This window comes from Suricata suricatta, chromosome 8 (assembly GCF_006229205.1).
Source record: "Suricata suricatta isolate VVHF042 chromosome 8, meerkat_22Aug2017_6uvM2_HiC, whole genome shotgun sequence".
Taxonomy (NCBI): Eukaryota; Metazoa; Chordata; class Mammalia; order Carnivora; family Herpestidae; genus Suricata; species Suricata suricatta.
Genome location: NC_043707.1, coordinates 63,979,193 through 63,997,485, shown reverse-complemented (window position 1 = coordinate 63,997,485; position 18,293 = coordinate 63,979,193). Strand labels below are relative to the sequence as shown.

Below are 18,293 nucleotides of genomic sequence, written 5' to 3'. Positions count from 1 at the left end.
GCCCGAGGCTGGTCAGTCGTTAGGGGATGGTGCAGAGATATGAATCTCAGCCTGTGTGACTTAAGCCTCAGCCTATAACCACTGCCTCAGCGTTCATCTCGTCCACCCTCTTTATCTGTACAGTGAGGGAACAGAGGCCCAGGTTGCTTACTTATCACATGAGTCACAGCTGAGACTGGGACCAAGTCCTCTGCCATTTCAGTGCCTTTGCACCGTTATCTTTGAGATCCGTAATGTCTTGGGATCCATCTGAAGTCCAGTGCCCATAAACACGTGTTAGCTACACGTCCTAGTAGTTCTGCTGGTAACAGTCCTTAGCTACAAAGTGGCTGGTCCTTTGAGGAGGGGCTCTTGCCTGCACTGACACTGTCATCCAGGAGAGGGCAGTCTTGTGCCCATAAACACGCTGCCCCACCCACAGGCTGTAACCACTAGATGCTAGGCTTTCATCCTGAAGCCAGAGCGCCTGATACTTCAGAAAATGTTTGCCTGAGACTGTCATTCTCAAGTAACAGGTTTGTCCCCCAGGCGACATTTGGCAGTGTCTGGAGACATTTTGGGTTGTTATAACTAGAGGAGGGGAGGGAGGTTGCTCCTGGCACGTAACGGGTAGAGGCCAGGGATAATGCTAAATATCCTACAATATGCAGGGCAGCCCACTCGACGACAAAGAATTGCCAGGTCCAAATGAGAAGTTGAGAAACTCTGCCCTAAAGGAAAGTCTGTAAACGTCCTGGTATAAATGAACCAGAGAAATAAACAGAAGATGGTTTAGACAAAGATACTCAAAAACAACAGTGACCAGAATAACTGATGGGTCCTGCTTCTTTGGTGAATGCCAAGGATTTGAAGGCTTACGTGAACCTTGACTTACGTTAGCCACTCACCGGTTGCTGTTGCCCCTGAGTGTGCCGAGCTCGAATGTATATGAACGTGTTCTTCAAGGCAGCCAGAAAGAGAGACCACCCACTGTTAGCATCCAGGGCCTCTGTATTTACCTTTCATCTGTCGAAGAGAGCAACCCTCCTGTTCTATGGGAATGTTGCTGGCATGTTCTGTGGAACCGCAGTCTGCCCCCAGGAAATCCGGTGTGCTTGGTGCCTGGCCTCACTCACTTCTGATATCCCTTAGAGTGATTCTCTGCATCTCCACCGACCTCATCTTCCGAAGCACGTGTGTTATGGTGAGGGGTCACTTCCTTTAGCGTTGGGGATGCTTTCCTGAAGCACACCTGTTTGGAAAAGCATAAACCTGTATCAGTGCCGTACCTGAAACAGAAATTGCTTCTACACCAGAAAGAACTCAGTGCTCCATAAAATAGTACCTTCTCTGTAAATCAAGGTACCCCACTGTTTCTCACAATGTGACTCATGCTCAACAGAACACAGAGCCTAAGGAGCTAAGGCCAGACTTCATTGGTGGAATAAGATTGCGCTCCCTCGAGAGTATCTTTTCCCGCTTCCTCTGCAGAGTCCCTACTGTGAATGTCTCCAGACTGAAATTAACTTATATCTAAGAAAGTAACTCTGAAACCATCTTTAAATGTTGTCCAGGTTTAGGTTTTGTCAAAGACTGAAGTGCCCGTCTTCTTTCGTAACAATAGTGTATTTTAAATACATAGCAGAGAACATCTAGAAATCACACGAAGCCACAGAGCTGGGCTTTGGCTTTACCAAATGCACACTGAGTTGAATTGAATTGCAGAGCTAATTCAAGGGTATAATTCTGGGGCTTCTTTAGATGAGGGCAAATAAAGCAGGATATGGCCTTGTGAATGGCAGGGCATGGTTGGGGTCACCGTGCTGGTCGTGGTTCAATACAGTATTGAGTTCCTGAAATTTAGTAAAATCATGACCACTCACAGAGGGAAATTTCTATGGACCAGGCCGTATCTTAAGCATTTACACATAATCTCATTCAAACTATCCGCAGGAAGTTTAGTCTCCCTATAGAGACGAAATAGCTTGCCCCAGCTAACCAGGAAAGGATAAAGGTGAGATATGAACCTAGAATTTTAACACCGAAACTTAATAGATATTTTATTTATTTATTTTTGAGAGAGAGACTGGGTGTGAGTGGGGAGGAACAGAGAGAGAGGGAGACACAGAATTCCAAGCAGGCTCCAGTCTCTGAGCTGTCAGCACGGAGCCTGATGCAGAATTCGAACTCATGACCTGTGAGATCATGACCTGAGCCAAAGTCAGACGCTTAACTGACTGAGCCACCCAGGCGCCCCTCTAATAGATACTATAAATGTGCTAGAAGAATTAGTCCTTGAAATGAAATCTGAAGTGAATCCCTTTGAAAAAATGAAGACCTTGTCTCTTTTAGGAACTCTACATTTTTGGTGGAGCAAGGGTCTAGAATATAGTCTTAATGGCTTTGTGTGATTCCACCAATTGAACAAGCTTTATGTGTGTCACAAGTGGTGTGGTAGAAAAACCACGGGTTTTAGAGTCGAATGTGTCTGGGTTTATGTTCTCCTTGCACTAATCTTGAACAGTGAGACTTTCTGAAAGTTTCTTGACTCTTCCAAACCTCAGTTTTCATATCTACAAAGTGAAATGACCCTTGAGTACAGGTCAAATGTTCCACAAATCACCTACACCTTCAGTCATTATAAATATCATTATGGATATTATTCCTAAGTTAAAAGTATGTTCTTATTTTTTTAGTTTGTGCTATGAAGATCTTCAGTTATGGTGGATGCTTTATTTTTTTTTTCTTTTAACGTTTATTCATTTTTGAGAGACAGAGAGTGAGCAAGGGAGGAGCAGAAAGAGAGAGAGACACAGAATTGGAAGCAGACTCCAAGCTCTGAGCTGTCAGCACAGAGCCTGATGCAGGGCTCAAACTCACAGACCATGAGATCATGACCTGCGCCAGAGTCAGACGCTTAACCAACTGAGCCACCCAGGCGCCCCTATGGTGGATGCTTTAAACTTGACTTTGGCATCTGTGTTTCACATAATGCAAATAGCCCTCCATGAGGAAGTGGGGTCTGTTGAATCATCTTCCGTGCTTAGGAAAACATCGGTTTAAAGCATGTTTGTGTTTTGAACTTTAGGAGCTGCACAGGTTATGGAAGGTGGCCGAGTGGAATACAAGCCGATTTTAGCCATTCAGTATATGTGGTGGTACCATCTGATCGGCCTCATCTGGACTAGCGAATTCATTCTTGCATGCCAGCAAATAACTGTGGCCGGCGCACTGGTCACTTGCTATTTCAACAGGTAGGTGTACGTGTGGCTCCTAATTTGTCTCTGTCCTTTGTGTTGGGTGTCACAAAAGATATTTTAGAGTCTGAAAAGCAATTGGCAGGAGTAAAAACTAAGGTAAAAATTGGAGCAGGATGCTTGTTTGGCAGCAAAAAGAAATAGTATACATTAAATTTGTCATATTTTCAAGCTCTTTTGCCTTAAGTTAGAAAATTCTGAAGGAAGCAAAACAGGGGCATAACCTGCTGAAAGGAAAGGCTGACTTTGGTAACTCTCTTCTTATTGTCTTCAAACTTGAAAACAATTACTGGTCTGTTTGGAACACATGTCAGTAAGTTCTGTAAGCATGATTTTATCCTATGTAAAATGAGAACGTTTTCTTGGAAAACTGTTTTTAATGTTTATATATTTTTGAGAGAAAGAGAGAGAGAGGGAGTGCGTGTGTGCAGGGCCGAGGCAGAGAGAGGGAGACAGAGGATCCAAAGTGGGCTCTGCAGAGAGCTCCGCGCAGGACTCAAACTCATGAACTGTCACGACCAGGGCAGAAGCAGACGCCAAGCCGACTGAGCCACCCCAGCACCCCCAGAAAATAATTTTCAATCCTGAGGAGATTGTATATAACTGTAAAATATAGTTAGGGACTGTACAGTTAAGTACTAGTGAATTAATGACTTGTTTTGTTCACCATAATACTTATTTGTTTTTACCCCATTACCTCATCAAAATAATTGAGGACACCCCCCCCCGAACTTTTAACCTCATTTGTGGGTGACTCTCCGTGGGGCAAAGATAAAACCACAGGCAAGTAGAGCAGGCCGAGACAATGACAGGGTTGGCGTGGGAGCAGGAAGTTTACTCCCAATAGGGCTGATCCTCCTCTAATCTTTCAGACCAAATGAGCAGATAAGCTTGAGTATTCATGGGGGTAAGAAAGTCAACCAGGGATGAGTCATCCCAATGAGCACTTACCTCCCGACAGTAAGGAGCACCGTGGGTCGTAACACGAGGATCCTCTTTGGGAGCCTTCATCGCTACAGACTCTGTGCAGTACACGCAGGGGCTGTTGCCTTTGGCCTCTGAGCCCCTGGAGGTGGGTGGTGTGTGCTGCTTGCTCCTGAGTACAGGAGCAAAGGTCATTGTCAACACATTGGCCAGCGGTGACATCTGTCTGACAGCAGTGATTTTGTGTTATCTTAGAATCACAAAACCAGATCTCTTTCTTCCTTCCTTCCTTTCTTCTTTGCTTTTCTCTTTCCTTTCCTTTGTTTTCTTTTCTTTTCTTTCTTTTTCTTTCTTTCTTTCATACTAATATCTAGCACATAGTGTTTATTTTTGCCAGGTACTATTTTAAGTACTTTACAGATATGTTTTTCATTTAATCTTTATGACTACACTCTGAGTAGAGAGTGGATAAAGAAACACAAGGAAGCTAAATAAATTTGCTCAAGGCCATTCGATGATGTGTCTGAAATAGGACTTGAACCTAGGGAGTCTGGTGACAGAGATGAAATAGGAGACAAAGTGACAGGGAAATCTGAAGAAGAGAGGGGGGAAAAAAAACCATCAGAGCAACTAGCTTTTCCTAATGCTTCATGGAAATCTTTGAACTTTGTTCTCTGTCCCTGCCCCCAACCCACTTTGAGAAATCTCTCTTAGGACAGGCTCTGAACTGAGATCAGTGCCTCTAAGAACAGAGAGGGGTCCAGCTTTCCAATGAGGGGTTGTATATGGGGAAGGATCCAGGCGAAAAATTTTTTGTATGTTTATTTATTATTGAGACAGAAACAGAGCATGAGTGGGGGAGGGGCAGAGAGCGAGGGAGACACAGAACCGGAAGCAGGCTCCAGGCTCTGAGCTGTCAGCACAGAGCCCAAGGGGCTAAAACCCACAAACCGTGAGATCATGACCTGAGCTGAAGTCGGACGCTTAACCGACTGAGCCACCCAGGCGCCCCATGGATCCAGGCGAAATTTGAAAGACCCTGTCCAGCCACCCTGTCACCCCAGGAATTGGATCCACTGCCCATTTGGGCTAGAAATGTAAAATTCCCATTTGGTCAGGGTCTCATGCTCAAGAGCAGAGCAAGGTGGGGGAATGCCAGCCCGCTGCACTGTGTCCCCCCAGTTCAGCCTTGTCCCCTAGCCACTCTCTTGTCCTGTGCTCCCCGACCCTATGCTCTCTCATTAAACAGAAGTCCCATTGCTTCAGCTAAATCTACACAAAAACCAAATCACTTTCAACTAGGGTTTGGGTTTGGACTTCCAGTGAAGCATATATCTGTGTCTCCTAACTCCCCTCTCCCCACTCCTGAAAGAATGACAGAGGAGGCGTGAACACACCAGGACTGTAGGAAATGACAGAGAAGAGAAATGTCACCCAAATGGTGAAAGCTGAAGAGAGGATGGATGGGTAGCAACAGAGCAGTCTGAACAAACCTAAAAAGGCCTATCTCTGTGTGTTGGGAAAATAAGATAGAGGCCGTCTGAGCTACAGAAACCTAGAGAGGCCCAGGGATCCGAGTGGAAAATGTACTTCTGAAGGTTAGCTGCAGGTCTTTTTTAATTGCAATTAGGCTCCAGGGCCCTTCCTCCAAACCAGCAGAACACAGGAGCTTTGCTCTCTGGAGAGGTAAACCAGAAAGGGTCTGGACTTGGGGTGTTTGCCACAGCTGAGGCTGGGGGCAAGGCCGTGTACTGAAAGAAGGAGGGATAAGGGAAAGGGGGGGTCCCAGGGAGGAATAGTGAGGACCACCCCCACCCCACCGCCACCACCACCATGCATTCCACGGCTCAGCTTCTAGGATATTGACAGCCAGGTTGATATTGCACCTCCCGCCCCCACAAGAGATTAGAAGATTCTTCTTTATAGAAATTACGAACCCAAAGTAAAGACCTACAGATAATGTGATGGGGGAGGGGTCCCCCAATGAAATAAATTCCCTGATGGAACCAGACAGTGAAACTCACCAGGCAACTGTCACCCTCATACAGAACTTCCAATTCTCTCTTTAGAGCCTCAGTCTTAAATATGGATTGGTAACCAGTAATTATTGAGCATTCACAGAAAGCCTCTAGTGAAAGGAAAAGTTCGAAATGAACAAAACAAACAAAGGGAATTTAGGGAAAATGGAGACAGAGCAGCCAGCAGGAAAAACAAACTACAAAAAAAAATAATAATAATATTCTCAGAACAAAGAAATACTGCATCCATAAAATAAGTACCAGAAAAAAAGAATGAAATACCTCTTAGTAATTAAAAATGTGATTGCAAAAGTGAACTTTTTCCATTCAATGATTAAAATATAAAATTAAAGAATTTTTCCAGAAGGTAGAGCAAAAAGACAAGACAGATGGAAAGTAAAGAAAGGATTAAAAGTTAAAGGACACACTTTGGAGACCCAACCTCTGACTAATAAGAGTTCCAGAAATCGAGAACAAAGGAAAAAGAAGGGAGGAAATCATCGAAGAAAGTTTCCCAGAGCTGAAGGACATGAATAAAGGGAAGATCCCAGAACTTTCTGAAGGGAAAAGTAGATCATAGGCAAAGGATCAAGAACTAGAATGGAGTCTCATGTTCAAACAGCAGTTCTGAACCAGGAAGACAATGGAGCAAACAAGGAGAGATTATTTCCCAATCTCGAATTCTATGCCTATTCATACTGTCAGTAAAGAATGTTCAGGACTGTAACATCTCAGAAGTCTTCACTCCTTATGCCCTTTTTATAGGAAGGGTATTCTGCTCTGAAATGGACAAGTAAAATTAGGGAGGAAAATATGAGTTTCAGGAAATGGGCTCCAACACCGTAAAGAAGAACAGGGAATTCCCAGAAGCGTAGCTATGAAACACCCCTAAAAACATCTACAGGTGCCTGGATGACTCTCAGTTTCAGCTCGGGTCATGATCTCATGGTTGTGAGATGGAGCTCTGCATCAGGCTCTGCACTTGGCAGAGAGCCTGCTTGAGATATATTCATATTCTCTCTCTCCCCCTCCCCCTCCCTCCCTTCCTTCCTCCCTCCCTCCCTTCCTTCCTCCCTCCCTCTCTCCTTCTCCCCCTCTCCTCTATCCCCCCCTGCCCCTCCCCTGCTTGCTTGCCCGCCCATGAGCACTCTCTCAAACAAAACAAAACAAAAAGCCTAGTCTAAGGAGAAGCAGGAGAGCGGTGGATTCCAGGAGACATGTCTCCAAGGTGGGGGTGCGGGCAGGGGAAAGGGAAAAAGAAACTAAGAGAATACCAGATGTCTATGAACATGCAGAGGAAAGATTTACACTTTGACGAAGCATTCAGTAAAGCCCATGGAAAACCAAGTAAAATAAAAAAATGTGAAACAATTATTAACTTCAGGAAAACCCAAAAGTTGTATATAGGAAAGGAACTATAATCAGAATACAGTACTTGGTATCAATAAAAATACATAATTTTTTTAAAGAATATACTACTTAGATCAGTTGTGACTGTTACTTAGGTATGGATAATGTAAACACTAAATATTAACTAAAACATAGTCAGTGGTAAAAGGTTGAAAGTTTTTCCTCTAAGATCAGGAACAAGAGTGCCCACTCACACCACTCCTATTCAACATAGTACTGGGAGTCCTAGCGAGAGCAAGAAAAAGAAATAAAAGGCATCTTAAATCAGAGTGGAAGCAGTAAAATCATCTTTGTCTGCAGATGATATGATCTTAAATAGAGAAAAATCCTAAAAACTTCACACACACAAAAACTGTTAGAACTAATCATTGGATTAAGTAAAATTGCAAGATACAAAATCAACATACAGAAGAATGTGTTTCAGTATTCTAACAACAACATATTGGAAAAACAAAATAATTCCATTCACAATAGCATCAAGAACAATAAAAACTTAGGAATAAATTTACCAAGGAGATAAACAATCTGTATCCTAAAAAAGTGTAAGACTTTAATGAAAGAAATTGAAGAATACACAAATAGACATTTCATGTTCATGGATCAGAAGAATTCATATTGTTAAAATGTCAATACTGTCCAAAGCCATATATAGATTCAGTGCATTTCCTATCAAAATTCCGATGTCATTTTTCACAGGAAAAAAAAAGCAATTCTAAAATGTGCGTGGCATTAAAAAAGATCCTAAATAGTCAAAGCAGTAATGAGAAAAAAGAGCAAACCTGGAAGCATCACACTTCTTGATTTCAAATCATGCTTCAAAGCTATGGTAATCAAAACAGTGTGGCACTGGCATGAACATGACATGCAGATTAGTGGAACAGAATCAAGAGCTCAGAAAGGGTAAAAGGATAGTCTCTTTAATAAATGGTGTTGGAAAAACTGGTAACTACATACAGAAGAATGAAATTACACCCCTATCTTATATCACAAAAAAAGTAATTTGAAATGGTTTAAAGACTTAAACATAAGAACCATAACCCTAAAACTCCTAAAGAAAACCTAGGGAAAAAGCTCCTTGACATTGGCCTTAGCAATGTTTTTTAATATGACACAAAAGCATAGCAACAAAAGCAAAACCTCGTGAGGCTGCGTCGAACTAAAAAGCTCTGCACAGTAAAAAAAAAAAATAAAATGAGGAGGCAACCTATAAAATGGGAAGAAAACATTTGTATGTCAAATATTTCAAAGTAAGTTAATATCCGAAATACATGAAGAGCTCTTATAATCCAATAATAACAAAAATTTCAGTTAAAAACTGGGCAAAGGAACTGAGTAGATATCTTTCCAAGGAAGACATACAAATGACAAGCACATGAAAAGGTGGTCAGCATCACTCATCATCAGGGAAATGCAAATCCAAACCACAGGGAGATATCACCTCGCACCTGTTAGAATGGCTGTCATCAAAAAGAGCGATATCGAGTGTGGGCAAGGACGTGGAGAAAAGGGAGCCCTTGTGCACCATTGGTGGGAGTGAAAACTGGTACAGCCACTGTGGAAGAGACAGTATAGAGTTTCCTCCGAAATTAAACATAGAACTTCCATATGATCCTGTAGTCCCACTTCTGGGTAAATGTCCAAAGGAAATGGAAATAGGATCTCAAAGAGAAATTTGCACTCCCATGTTTATGGCAGTATTATTCACAATGCCAAGCTATGGGAACAACCCAAATGTTAACAACAGATGAATGGGTAAAGATGTGTGTACACACACACACACACACACACACACACACACACACACACAAATGGAATTTTATTCAACCATGAGAAAAGAAAATCTTGCCATTTATGAAAATATTGGATCTTGAGGGCATTATGCTAAGTGAAATAAGTCAGAGAAAGACGAATACTATATTGATCTCATTTACATGCAGAATCTTAAAAAGCCAAAACAGAGGAAACAGAGTGGTGATTAACAGAGGGGTGCACCCGGGGGAGATGGGCAGATGGGATTAAAGGGGACAGACTTCAAGTTGGGATGAATAAGTTCTAGGGATCTAATGTCCAGCATGATAATGATGGTTCGTAGGACTGTGTCATATACTTGAAAATTGGTAGGAGGAGCGCCTGGGTCACTCAGTCAGTTAAGTGTCAGACTTCAGATCATGATCTCACTGCTTGTGAGTTCAAGCCCTGTGTCAGGCTCTGAGCTGTCAGCACAGACATGCAGATTAGTGGAACTTCTTCAGATTCTGTGTCTTCATCTCTTTCTGCTCCCCACCCCCCACTCACATTCTGTCTTTCTCAAATAAATGTTAGAAAAAAATTAGGAAAGAAAATTTCTTAAGGGAGTAGAACTTAAATGTTTTTACCGCAATAAAGGGTGTGATTATATGATGTAATTAGTGGAGGTGTTAGCTACTGCTGTGCTGGTACTCATGTAGCTGCATATAAGGATCAGACCAATACACCGTACAACTGAAACTTACACAGTGTCATCTGTCAACTCAATAAAATTGGGGGAAAACCTAAAACTTTCAATATAATTATATTGAGAAGGGGAGAATGGGAAGATGTTTAGGCTGTATAAGAGAGACCATCAATAAAGATCTTTCAAAGTGAAAAGTCAGTAGACAGTATAAGAGGCTGAAAAAATAAGACCTGCCAGAAAGAACATGTCATTGAGAAGCATAGGGGGAAAGTTTCTGAAGAAATAGCTAGAAGATTACCTCTAGGGAAAGAATCTTAGCAGTGGGGAAAGCAAACTGCTATCTTTCCTGGCTAGCCTCATTCTCTTTGACCTAAGATACTTCACATATTACTTTGGGGCACCTGAGTGGCTTAGTCAGTTAAGTGTCTGACTCTTGATTTTGATTGGGTCATGATCTCACAGTCATGAGGTCGACCCCCAGGTCTGCTGTAGAGCCTGCTTAAGATTCTCCCTCTCCCTCTGCCCCTCCCCTGCACATGTGCTCGCTCGCTCTCTCTCAGAAAAAGATATTTCACATATTACGTTTATAAAAATAAAATGCATGATAACTGACTCAAGCACTTAACTTATTAAAGAGTCCTGCTTTCTTTTTTACCTTGTGCCTAATTTTGAAACCTTATGGTTTTTCTTTATCTCAAGGTTCACCATATCTCATTTTAGCCTCAGGCTAAGGAGTAAATATAGCCAGAATGCATTCATCTCTGTTGTTCTTTTAGGCAGTATGAGGGCCGAAGAGTTCATACAAAGACCATCAAGTGTCAGGACGGGGCAGCCTGTAAAATTTCTCTTTTACACCCATTTGCTTGAAGCGGGGACCAGGGAGAGCCAAAAGATGTGGCCGGCGGGGGGGGGGCGGGGGGTTGTTAATAGAAAGGAATTGGGACCATGCCACTTGGAGAAGGGACCCTTGATGCGTGACTTCATCATCACTCTCAAGTACACAAAAGATGGCTCCTGGCTGCTCTCAATTTGCTGAGAAGGAAGTGGGAGAAATGGGTTAACAACCCAGCTTGTAAAATTTAGCTAGGAGACAGACAGATTTCCTTCTCCTAACAGGAAGTTGCCAGGACAGCTAGAGACTCCTGTTCTTCATAATAAAGACAATTTCCTTTTTCTGTAGAATTGGAAAGAGGAGATACAGTACCGTGCTTGGGTATCATGACCCGAAGCTGCTACAGGAGTTGGGTGGAGGGGGCCGGTGAGCACTCTGCCCCTCGATGTGAGTCGCTGTGTCGTGCTGAGGTCTCGCCCCTTTGCCCTGGGCCGGGCACCCTTAGCACTCAGGACAGCTGCAGTTTAAAAGAAGGGGGAAGCTGGGCTTGTGGGACACATCCTGGAGTCCCCTGTCCTCTCTGCTACCCAGGTCCTCCTGCCACGCCCACAGAACGGGGGTGGCACGGGCTCCCCACGCAGCATGCTCTAGAGACGGAAGGTAGGCCTGACGGGAGGCCCCAGCTCCTTCATAGCCCACGGCTGGGTGGCCCCATATGCGCCCGCTGCATTGCCACCATTGCCATTCCACAAGCCCGTTCTCCAAGTGCAACGACATGCAGAGATGAGTGTTATTGCAAGCCTCGCCACATGCACTGCGTTACTCTTCCCGAGGGCAGGTTGTAAAGGAGACAGGGAGGAAGGCCCCAGCCACAAACACAGCAGGGAGCGATGACAGGGTGATATTACCTTGGAATGTGGAGAAGGGTCTAAGAGAATGTGGGAGTCTCAAAGGCACCCCACTCATTTAACCCTTTTCTGTAGGGTTGTTTCTAGTTTGGGGGGGCAGGTATCAAAGGACTCCTGGCTCCACGAGCAGGCCTGAGTTTAAAGGGCCACCTTTTGAAGTTGTCTCTCAGGTCACATGATGAGCCAGCTTCCAGGACTTCTGCATCTTCTTCCAGCCAAGCCCCAGAGAGCCTGGCATGGCAGCCGGGATGTGTCGTGGACCATGGCAGTCACTCTGCCTGAAATGGTTAATCTTGTCTCGGCCAAACCTTCTTAGGAAGATGATACTCAATCGCAGACTTCAAACCCCGGAGGACCAGGCTCCACAGCCTCCATTCACAGGGGCCGAGGCATCATCTGTTTCCCCACCAGATGGAAAGCAGGTGTTGTCCTCCTGTCCCTGCACCCTCTCCTGAGCACGATAATAAGTTCTGAGGCACATAAATCTCCCAAATGGAAAAGTAAACATTCTTCCTTTAAAAAAAAAAAAAAAAAAGCTGAGGAAAGGGAAAAAATGTGTCAGATTTTCCTGGCCTGTATTAGTCTCCTAGTTTATCAGATCAAAATGAATTCGTATCAGCAATAGCTTCTTTGGTATTTCCTATTTTCAATAATATTGAGTTGAAACACACAGCACCCTTTTTGTGGGATGATTGGATTACAGTTCCTCCGCTCCCAATATTACTTTTCATGTTCTCCTTTCCTTCCTGGATGATTTCGGTAACAGCAAAATACAGCCATTGCCAATGCTTGAGACATTTCTGGCCGTCTTCCTTTTCTCCCTCAAAACCTAGGCTCTTGTCAAAACCTTAATTCATAGTGACTTCTTAGCAACTGGAGCAAGTTGTAGAATAATCCATTGTGAAGAAACCAAGCTTCACTTGGAATCTGCGAGGTGGCTTCTCGGAAAGGGCCTCGTTTTCTAGAACTGGCACCAGCGGGAATTCAGAGGGTCAGGGGAGGGCTTGCACCAGCCCTCCCTCCACTGTTTTATCTTTCAGGTTTGGGGTAGGGCAGAGGCTGTGTCCCTCTGTTCTTTCTCAGCTTTTCCTCCTCCCCACCCCGCCCCCGCCTGTGGAACTGACTTTTGCATTCTTGGTTGCTATGTCATGACAAGTTCCACAAATGATTCACACTGAAGTGACCTTTAAAGAGCAGAGCAGAAATCAGCTGGATTTCAGGAGCCTAGAGTTGTGCGGAAGCCAGAATTTTCTGTCCCTTAACATTAAGCTCCAGCTCACTGGTGTCTCTGTGGCTGCCTTTCCCGGTCATGTGATTTTGGTGGTGGTTTTAATCACCAAGCTAATGCTGGCAGTATTTACATACATAATTGAAACCTTGGAAATTATTATATCATCAGGCTTCTGAAAATGAGATTTATACATATGGCAACTTAAAGGCTTGGTGGAGGGGGAGGTGTCGTAAAGAGGGAAGCTTGTTTATCTTAACTCATCAGTACTTTTTTCTTTTTTGTTTTCCTTTGGAATTTTCTGTTCTGTTTGTTTGTAGCATGGAGTGTCATGAAAGGAATCAGTGCAAGAAAGAATTTAACCTTAGCTACCAAGGAGTATAAAAGTTTTGCCAAATACTTATTGCGTTACTGCTTTATAAATGTTAGTACCATTGATGATTTGAACCAGAGAGAGGTCTTAAATGATGTTTTTTAAATGTTGCCTTTTTTCTCTGTTCCCAGAAATAAAAACGACCCTCCTGATCGCCCAATCCTTTGGTCTCTCTCCATTCTTTTCTGCTACCATCAAGGAACGGCCATAAAAGGGTCATTTTTAATCACTGTGGCCAGGGTTCCAAGAACCATTCTCAAGTATGTTCACGACACTCTGAAAGACAAGGTAAGGTCATGCCTGTTGCAGAGGGTGTTTGAGATGCAGAAAAACTAATCACTGGAAAACGATAGCAGGTCCCCGGGCAGGAATGTGGACCTGGGACAGTGGCATTCAGCAGGCTCCAGAGTCCTTCAGCTCCCATCTCTACACAGCCCCTAGCAACCTTTCCTCCCCCGCCTCTGTTTTGTTGATGGTTTTGTTTGTTGGAGTTGTTTTTTTGTTTTTTTTTTGGCCAACAAGCTGGTGGAGGCGGGGTGGGGAGGGAATCTGTGTTAGCTGGTTTTCCTTCTCATATCCATGCTGACCAAATGGGAGGAGTTTTTGAGATGAAATTCAGACACGTTTTTGTGGGCGTGTATCATGTTTTTTTAAATAAGAAAATATACTACAAGATAGGAATAATATTTCTGTTTTAATGCTAAAATATTCCTTTTCTGTTTCCTAGAGATGCTGTGGGAAGGAAGCTGTATGTATATGAGGGAAGGAGGGAGCTTTAATGAGTGAATGAGTGTGAGCGAGAGGCAGAGTTGTGAATGTGTGTAAGAGAGAGAGTACGTGTGAGAGAGCATGTGTGAGTGTGAGAGAGTTGTGAGAGAATGGAGGAGAAAGGATATGTGTGTGAGAGAATGTGTGTGTGTGTGTGTGAGAGCTGTGTGAGTGTGTCAGAATGTGTGTGAGAGAGAGACGGTGCGGGGGAGAGAAAGCAAATGTTCTTACGAGTGAGAAATGGACAAGTTGACCTAAATCTCAGCTCAAAAGACAGAAAACTGTAGGGCTTTTGTGCCTGGGGGTTTTTCTCCTCCCTGGTTTTTATTTCCATGCACATTTGGTTATGAATGCCAGTGGAAACCAGAACACCAGGAAAACAGCTGTTCTCATGGTATTTCTGGCCTGCCAGACAAGGGAGGGCTGGCCTTGCCCCAACTTTTCTGTTCTCACACAATGGTAATCTCTCCCCATCCCCACCTCCGTACTTGTGACTTGGTCAGGGTTTCACAAGTTTACCTGGTTCTAACCTTTAGATTTAACTATGTGTCCTTGGTAAATTAGGGAAATTTTTTACTACATTTTAAATTGTTTTTAAGTCCATAATCAAGATTGAAAATCAGATTATCAATTAGGAATAACTGATTGAATTTCACATAAAACTATCTAGCTTCCTCATCATGAAGTGCATGCTAAGAAACTGCCCTGATCATAGAGTATTTTCTTGTATTTCTACTGAAAGATTACATTGTAGATACTGATTTCAGTGCCCAAATTAAGAAAGAATCACATTTAGTGAACCTGGGTGGCTCAGTCAGTTGAGCATCTGACTCTTGATTTTGGCTCAGGTCATGATCTCATGGTTAGTGGGTTTGAACCCCAGGTTGGGCTCTACACTGTCAGCCACCTTGGGATTCTCTCTGTCCCTCTCTCTCTGCCCCTTTCCTCCTCCCTCAGAAATAAATAAATAAACTTTAAAAAATAAAAATAAAAAATAATCAAGTTTAACTTTTTGAAAATAAGTCCTATAGTGAGGTTTTCAGAGCTGAATTTTGAGTGATAAAAAATTATATGCGTTTTGGTCACTTGAAGAGGCATTCCAATTCCAAGCCAACTCTAGCTACTCTGCTTCTTTCATTTTCCAATTGATCCTTCAATCTCAAGGATTTTTTCTGAAGAACAAAACAGGGTTTTTAAATTTCAAATATATTTATCATATGGATCAGCAATAGATGATCACAAATTATTATACAGTTGGGGGAACTTACTTCCTAGAGCTAGCACCTTAAGCTCTGGGGCAGCAGCCTTCCCTTAATGTCAAAGAAAAGTCAGCAGACTGGTCTTTTTGGCAGAGGTCTAACGATTATTTATCACTCCTGAGATCCCAAAAGGATCCATGGGCCAACTCCCCTTCAGTGATGACCGCACTGGAGAAATGCGTCTTGTCTTAGGTGAAAAAGATACGGTTTTCCTCAGCAGTATCTGAGACCCGTACTGTGTCTACAGTTGAAACAGTTCCCACAGCCACTGCGTGATCTTCCCTGCACGAAATGGCTCGTTCACAACCACAGCCAGGCTGAAAAGTATTCAGATAAAGTTTCACCCGATTGAATTAAGAAAATGTCCATATAAGGCTGAGTGACCCTGGGGTCCTCAGAGAGCACTATTTCGGGATTGTTTACGGGGATTTTTTTCTTAATCTAGGCAATGAGTGGGACATACTCAATTACCCCTCCTCCCTGAGTTTTATTGAATTATTCACTCTTGACTTATACACATGGCCAAATTATATTTCAGAAGACTAATTTGTCCCTTGAAATTTAGCCCTGAAAGTCTCAGTATAGATTTGTTTTTGTTTTTGTTTTGCAGGAAAACGTGATTCTTTTTTTTATGGGCACATAACTAGTTTTTACAATGCATTGTTTGTTTTACTGTCTTTGGGATGTGAATTTTTCATGTATACGTACTAGTTTGAAAAAGCAACGTTGAATTGACAACACTTAGGGGAGGATGGAAAGAGATTTGTTTTGTGTCTCACTAGAACCAGAAGGCTTGGCTTCCCTTTGCTAGTAAATACAGACTAACCTGTATCTGTTTTTGCTGAGGTCAACAGCAGTCACTACAAGGTAAGCCCACGGGAGAGACCCTTCACTCATCAGTGATAATAATGGTAATAATTAGTAGCATATACAGAATAGAAGGACTTCTCCCACACTGAGTGAGAATTGCTACCCCGTGCTACCCCGGGTGCATAAATCTCAGATAGAAACATACTGTGTGTCTGCAGAAACTGCCTGCTTGCTTCTTTCCTGTGCTTCTGACTCTGTTCCTTTGGTTCTGTTCCCGGTCCCACCAGCATAGCGCATGGTCGAGGTGCATGTTCAGATGCTGCTTCTGCTGTTTCCGGTGTCTTGACAAATGCCTGTGCCGTCTCAACCAGGTACGCACCCTACCACATGTCCCGGGGACACACATGGGCCCTCGAGTGGACTCCGGCTCTCAGCTCAAGGGTTAGCAAAATGTTCTGTGAAAGGCCAGATTGTATAAATATTTTAGGCTTTTGGGCCATTCAGTCTCAGTTGCCGCCACTCAACTCTGTTATGAGAACAGGAAGGCAGCCACGGACAAGACCCAGATGAATGGGCATGACTGCGTTCCACAAAACTTGATTCATGGACACTGAAATGTGAATTTCATATAATTTTCATATGTCAAGAAATGCTCTTCTTCTTCTTTTTTTTCAACAGTTTTGAAAATGTAGAAGTTATTCTTAGCTCTGGCCGGAGGACAGCAGGCTGTCTGATGGATCTGGCTCCTGGGCTGTAGATTATGGATCATTACCTTAGAATCTTAGATCATTAAAGCCATTCTTCAAATTCAGAAAGAAATGCGTTTCTCTTCTTAAAAATCAAAAGGGGGAGGAGCCTTCCAGCATAATGAGTATGTGTCAACTGAGAGCTAATTTTCAATGTCGTCTTCAAGAACTATAATTTTCCTAAAATAGGAAAAGAATTGCCTCTCTGATTTTTATATCTTTTACTAGCTTTTCCCTTTCAAGCTATAAATATTCCTTTAAGAATCAGAAAAATTATATACTGCAATTGTTTGAATTTCAGATGTTTCTTTCTCGAGTCTTTCAAATTGATGGGAATTTAAATATATGTTGTGGTTTTCTGTAGATAATCTAGGAAATTAATAGCCCTGAGTCAAATTTACACAAAGCAGTATTTTTCTAAGTCAGCAGGCTGTTTTATAATTTAAAAGTCCACAGAAATCTCACTTAGCAGTATTCCTTATTATTGCCTCTTTTCCCAATAAATACACCAGCAGAAGTAAAGGGACTAATTAGACCATCCGTGTTTGATGTCTTATTACAAGAGGTGTTGCGAATACCTTTCATTGTTTGGGGGAAAGTGTAATCTTCGTACAGTAAGTAAGATTTTTAAGGCTCTTAAGAATCTTGGAGTTCATCTCAGAATGTCTTTAGTTTTCATTTGGTTTGCTTTAAGCCAGCATGCGTAAAACACAGTAAAATACCAAACAGCATTCCTTCAGAATGGTGGGTTGTGTGGCAAGCGAAAGCGGGTCGTATGAACGTCTTGTCATGGATGTAATATGCCAGCCTCTCTCTTCCTAGAACTATGTGCACCTAACCAGACACCAACTTATTCTGCAGAGATTTTGAGATGCCTTATACAAATACATTATATATAAAATATATATGTAATAATAATATATATATACAGGAAGATTTTGAGATGCCTTATACAAATACATTATATATAAAATATATATGTAATAATAATATATATATACAGGAAGATTTTGAGATGCCTTATAAAAATACATTATATATAAAATATATATTATAATAAAAAATATATGTACAGGAAAATCCAGGCTAAGCAACATATGCACTAAGAAGACAAAAGCAGTGGGACCACTGATATGCAGATATCTATGCTGGCCACGTACTCCTGAAAGGCCCTAAAGTTGATTTGCCATCGCCTGTCAGCGTATACGTAAATTCATGTTCTTTCCCTGTCCCTCCTTCCCTCCTGGAAGCCTGGGGGCTCCTGGTGGATGTGGTAGGAACCACCGCTTCAGGAGAGGAGAGCAGGGACTGAGGAGGAAGACCGGTATGCTCTGCCCGCACCTGCGC

General features: G+C 42.7%; 1 protein-coding gene across 3 annotated transcripts in view; it reads left to right on the top strand.

The window, feature by feature from the left end:
- SLC44A3 (solute carrier family 44 member 3) overlaps window positions 1-18,293 on the top strand; it is a 98,751-nt gene that overhangs the window by 46,356 nt on the left and 34,102 nt on the right. For all 3 annotated transcript variants that reach the window (XR_003912075.1, XM_029948607.1, XM_029948608.1), the window contains exons 10-12: window positions 3,068-3,233; window positions 13,495-13,651; window positions 16,488-16,571. Coding sequence is in view for 2 of the 3 variants with exons in the window: in XM_029948607.1 (XP_029804467.1) it covers window positions 3,068-3,233; window positions 13,495-13,651; window positions 16,488-16,571 (407 nt within the window). In the remaining variant the exon portion in view is untranslated. The remainder of the gene's footprint in view (window positions 1-3,067; window positions 3,234-13,494; window positions 13,652-16,487; window positions 16,572-18,293) is intronic.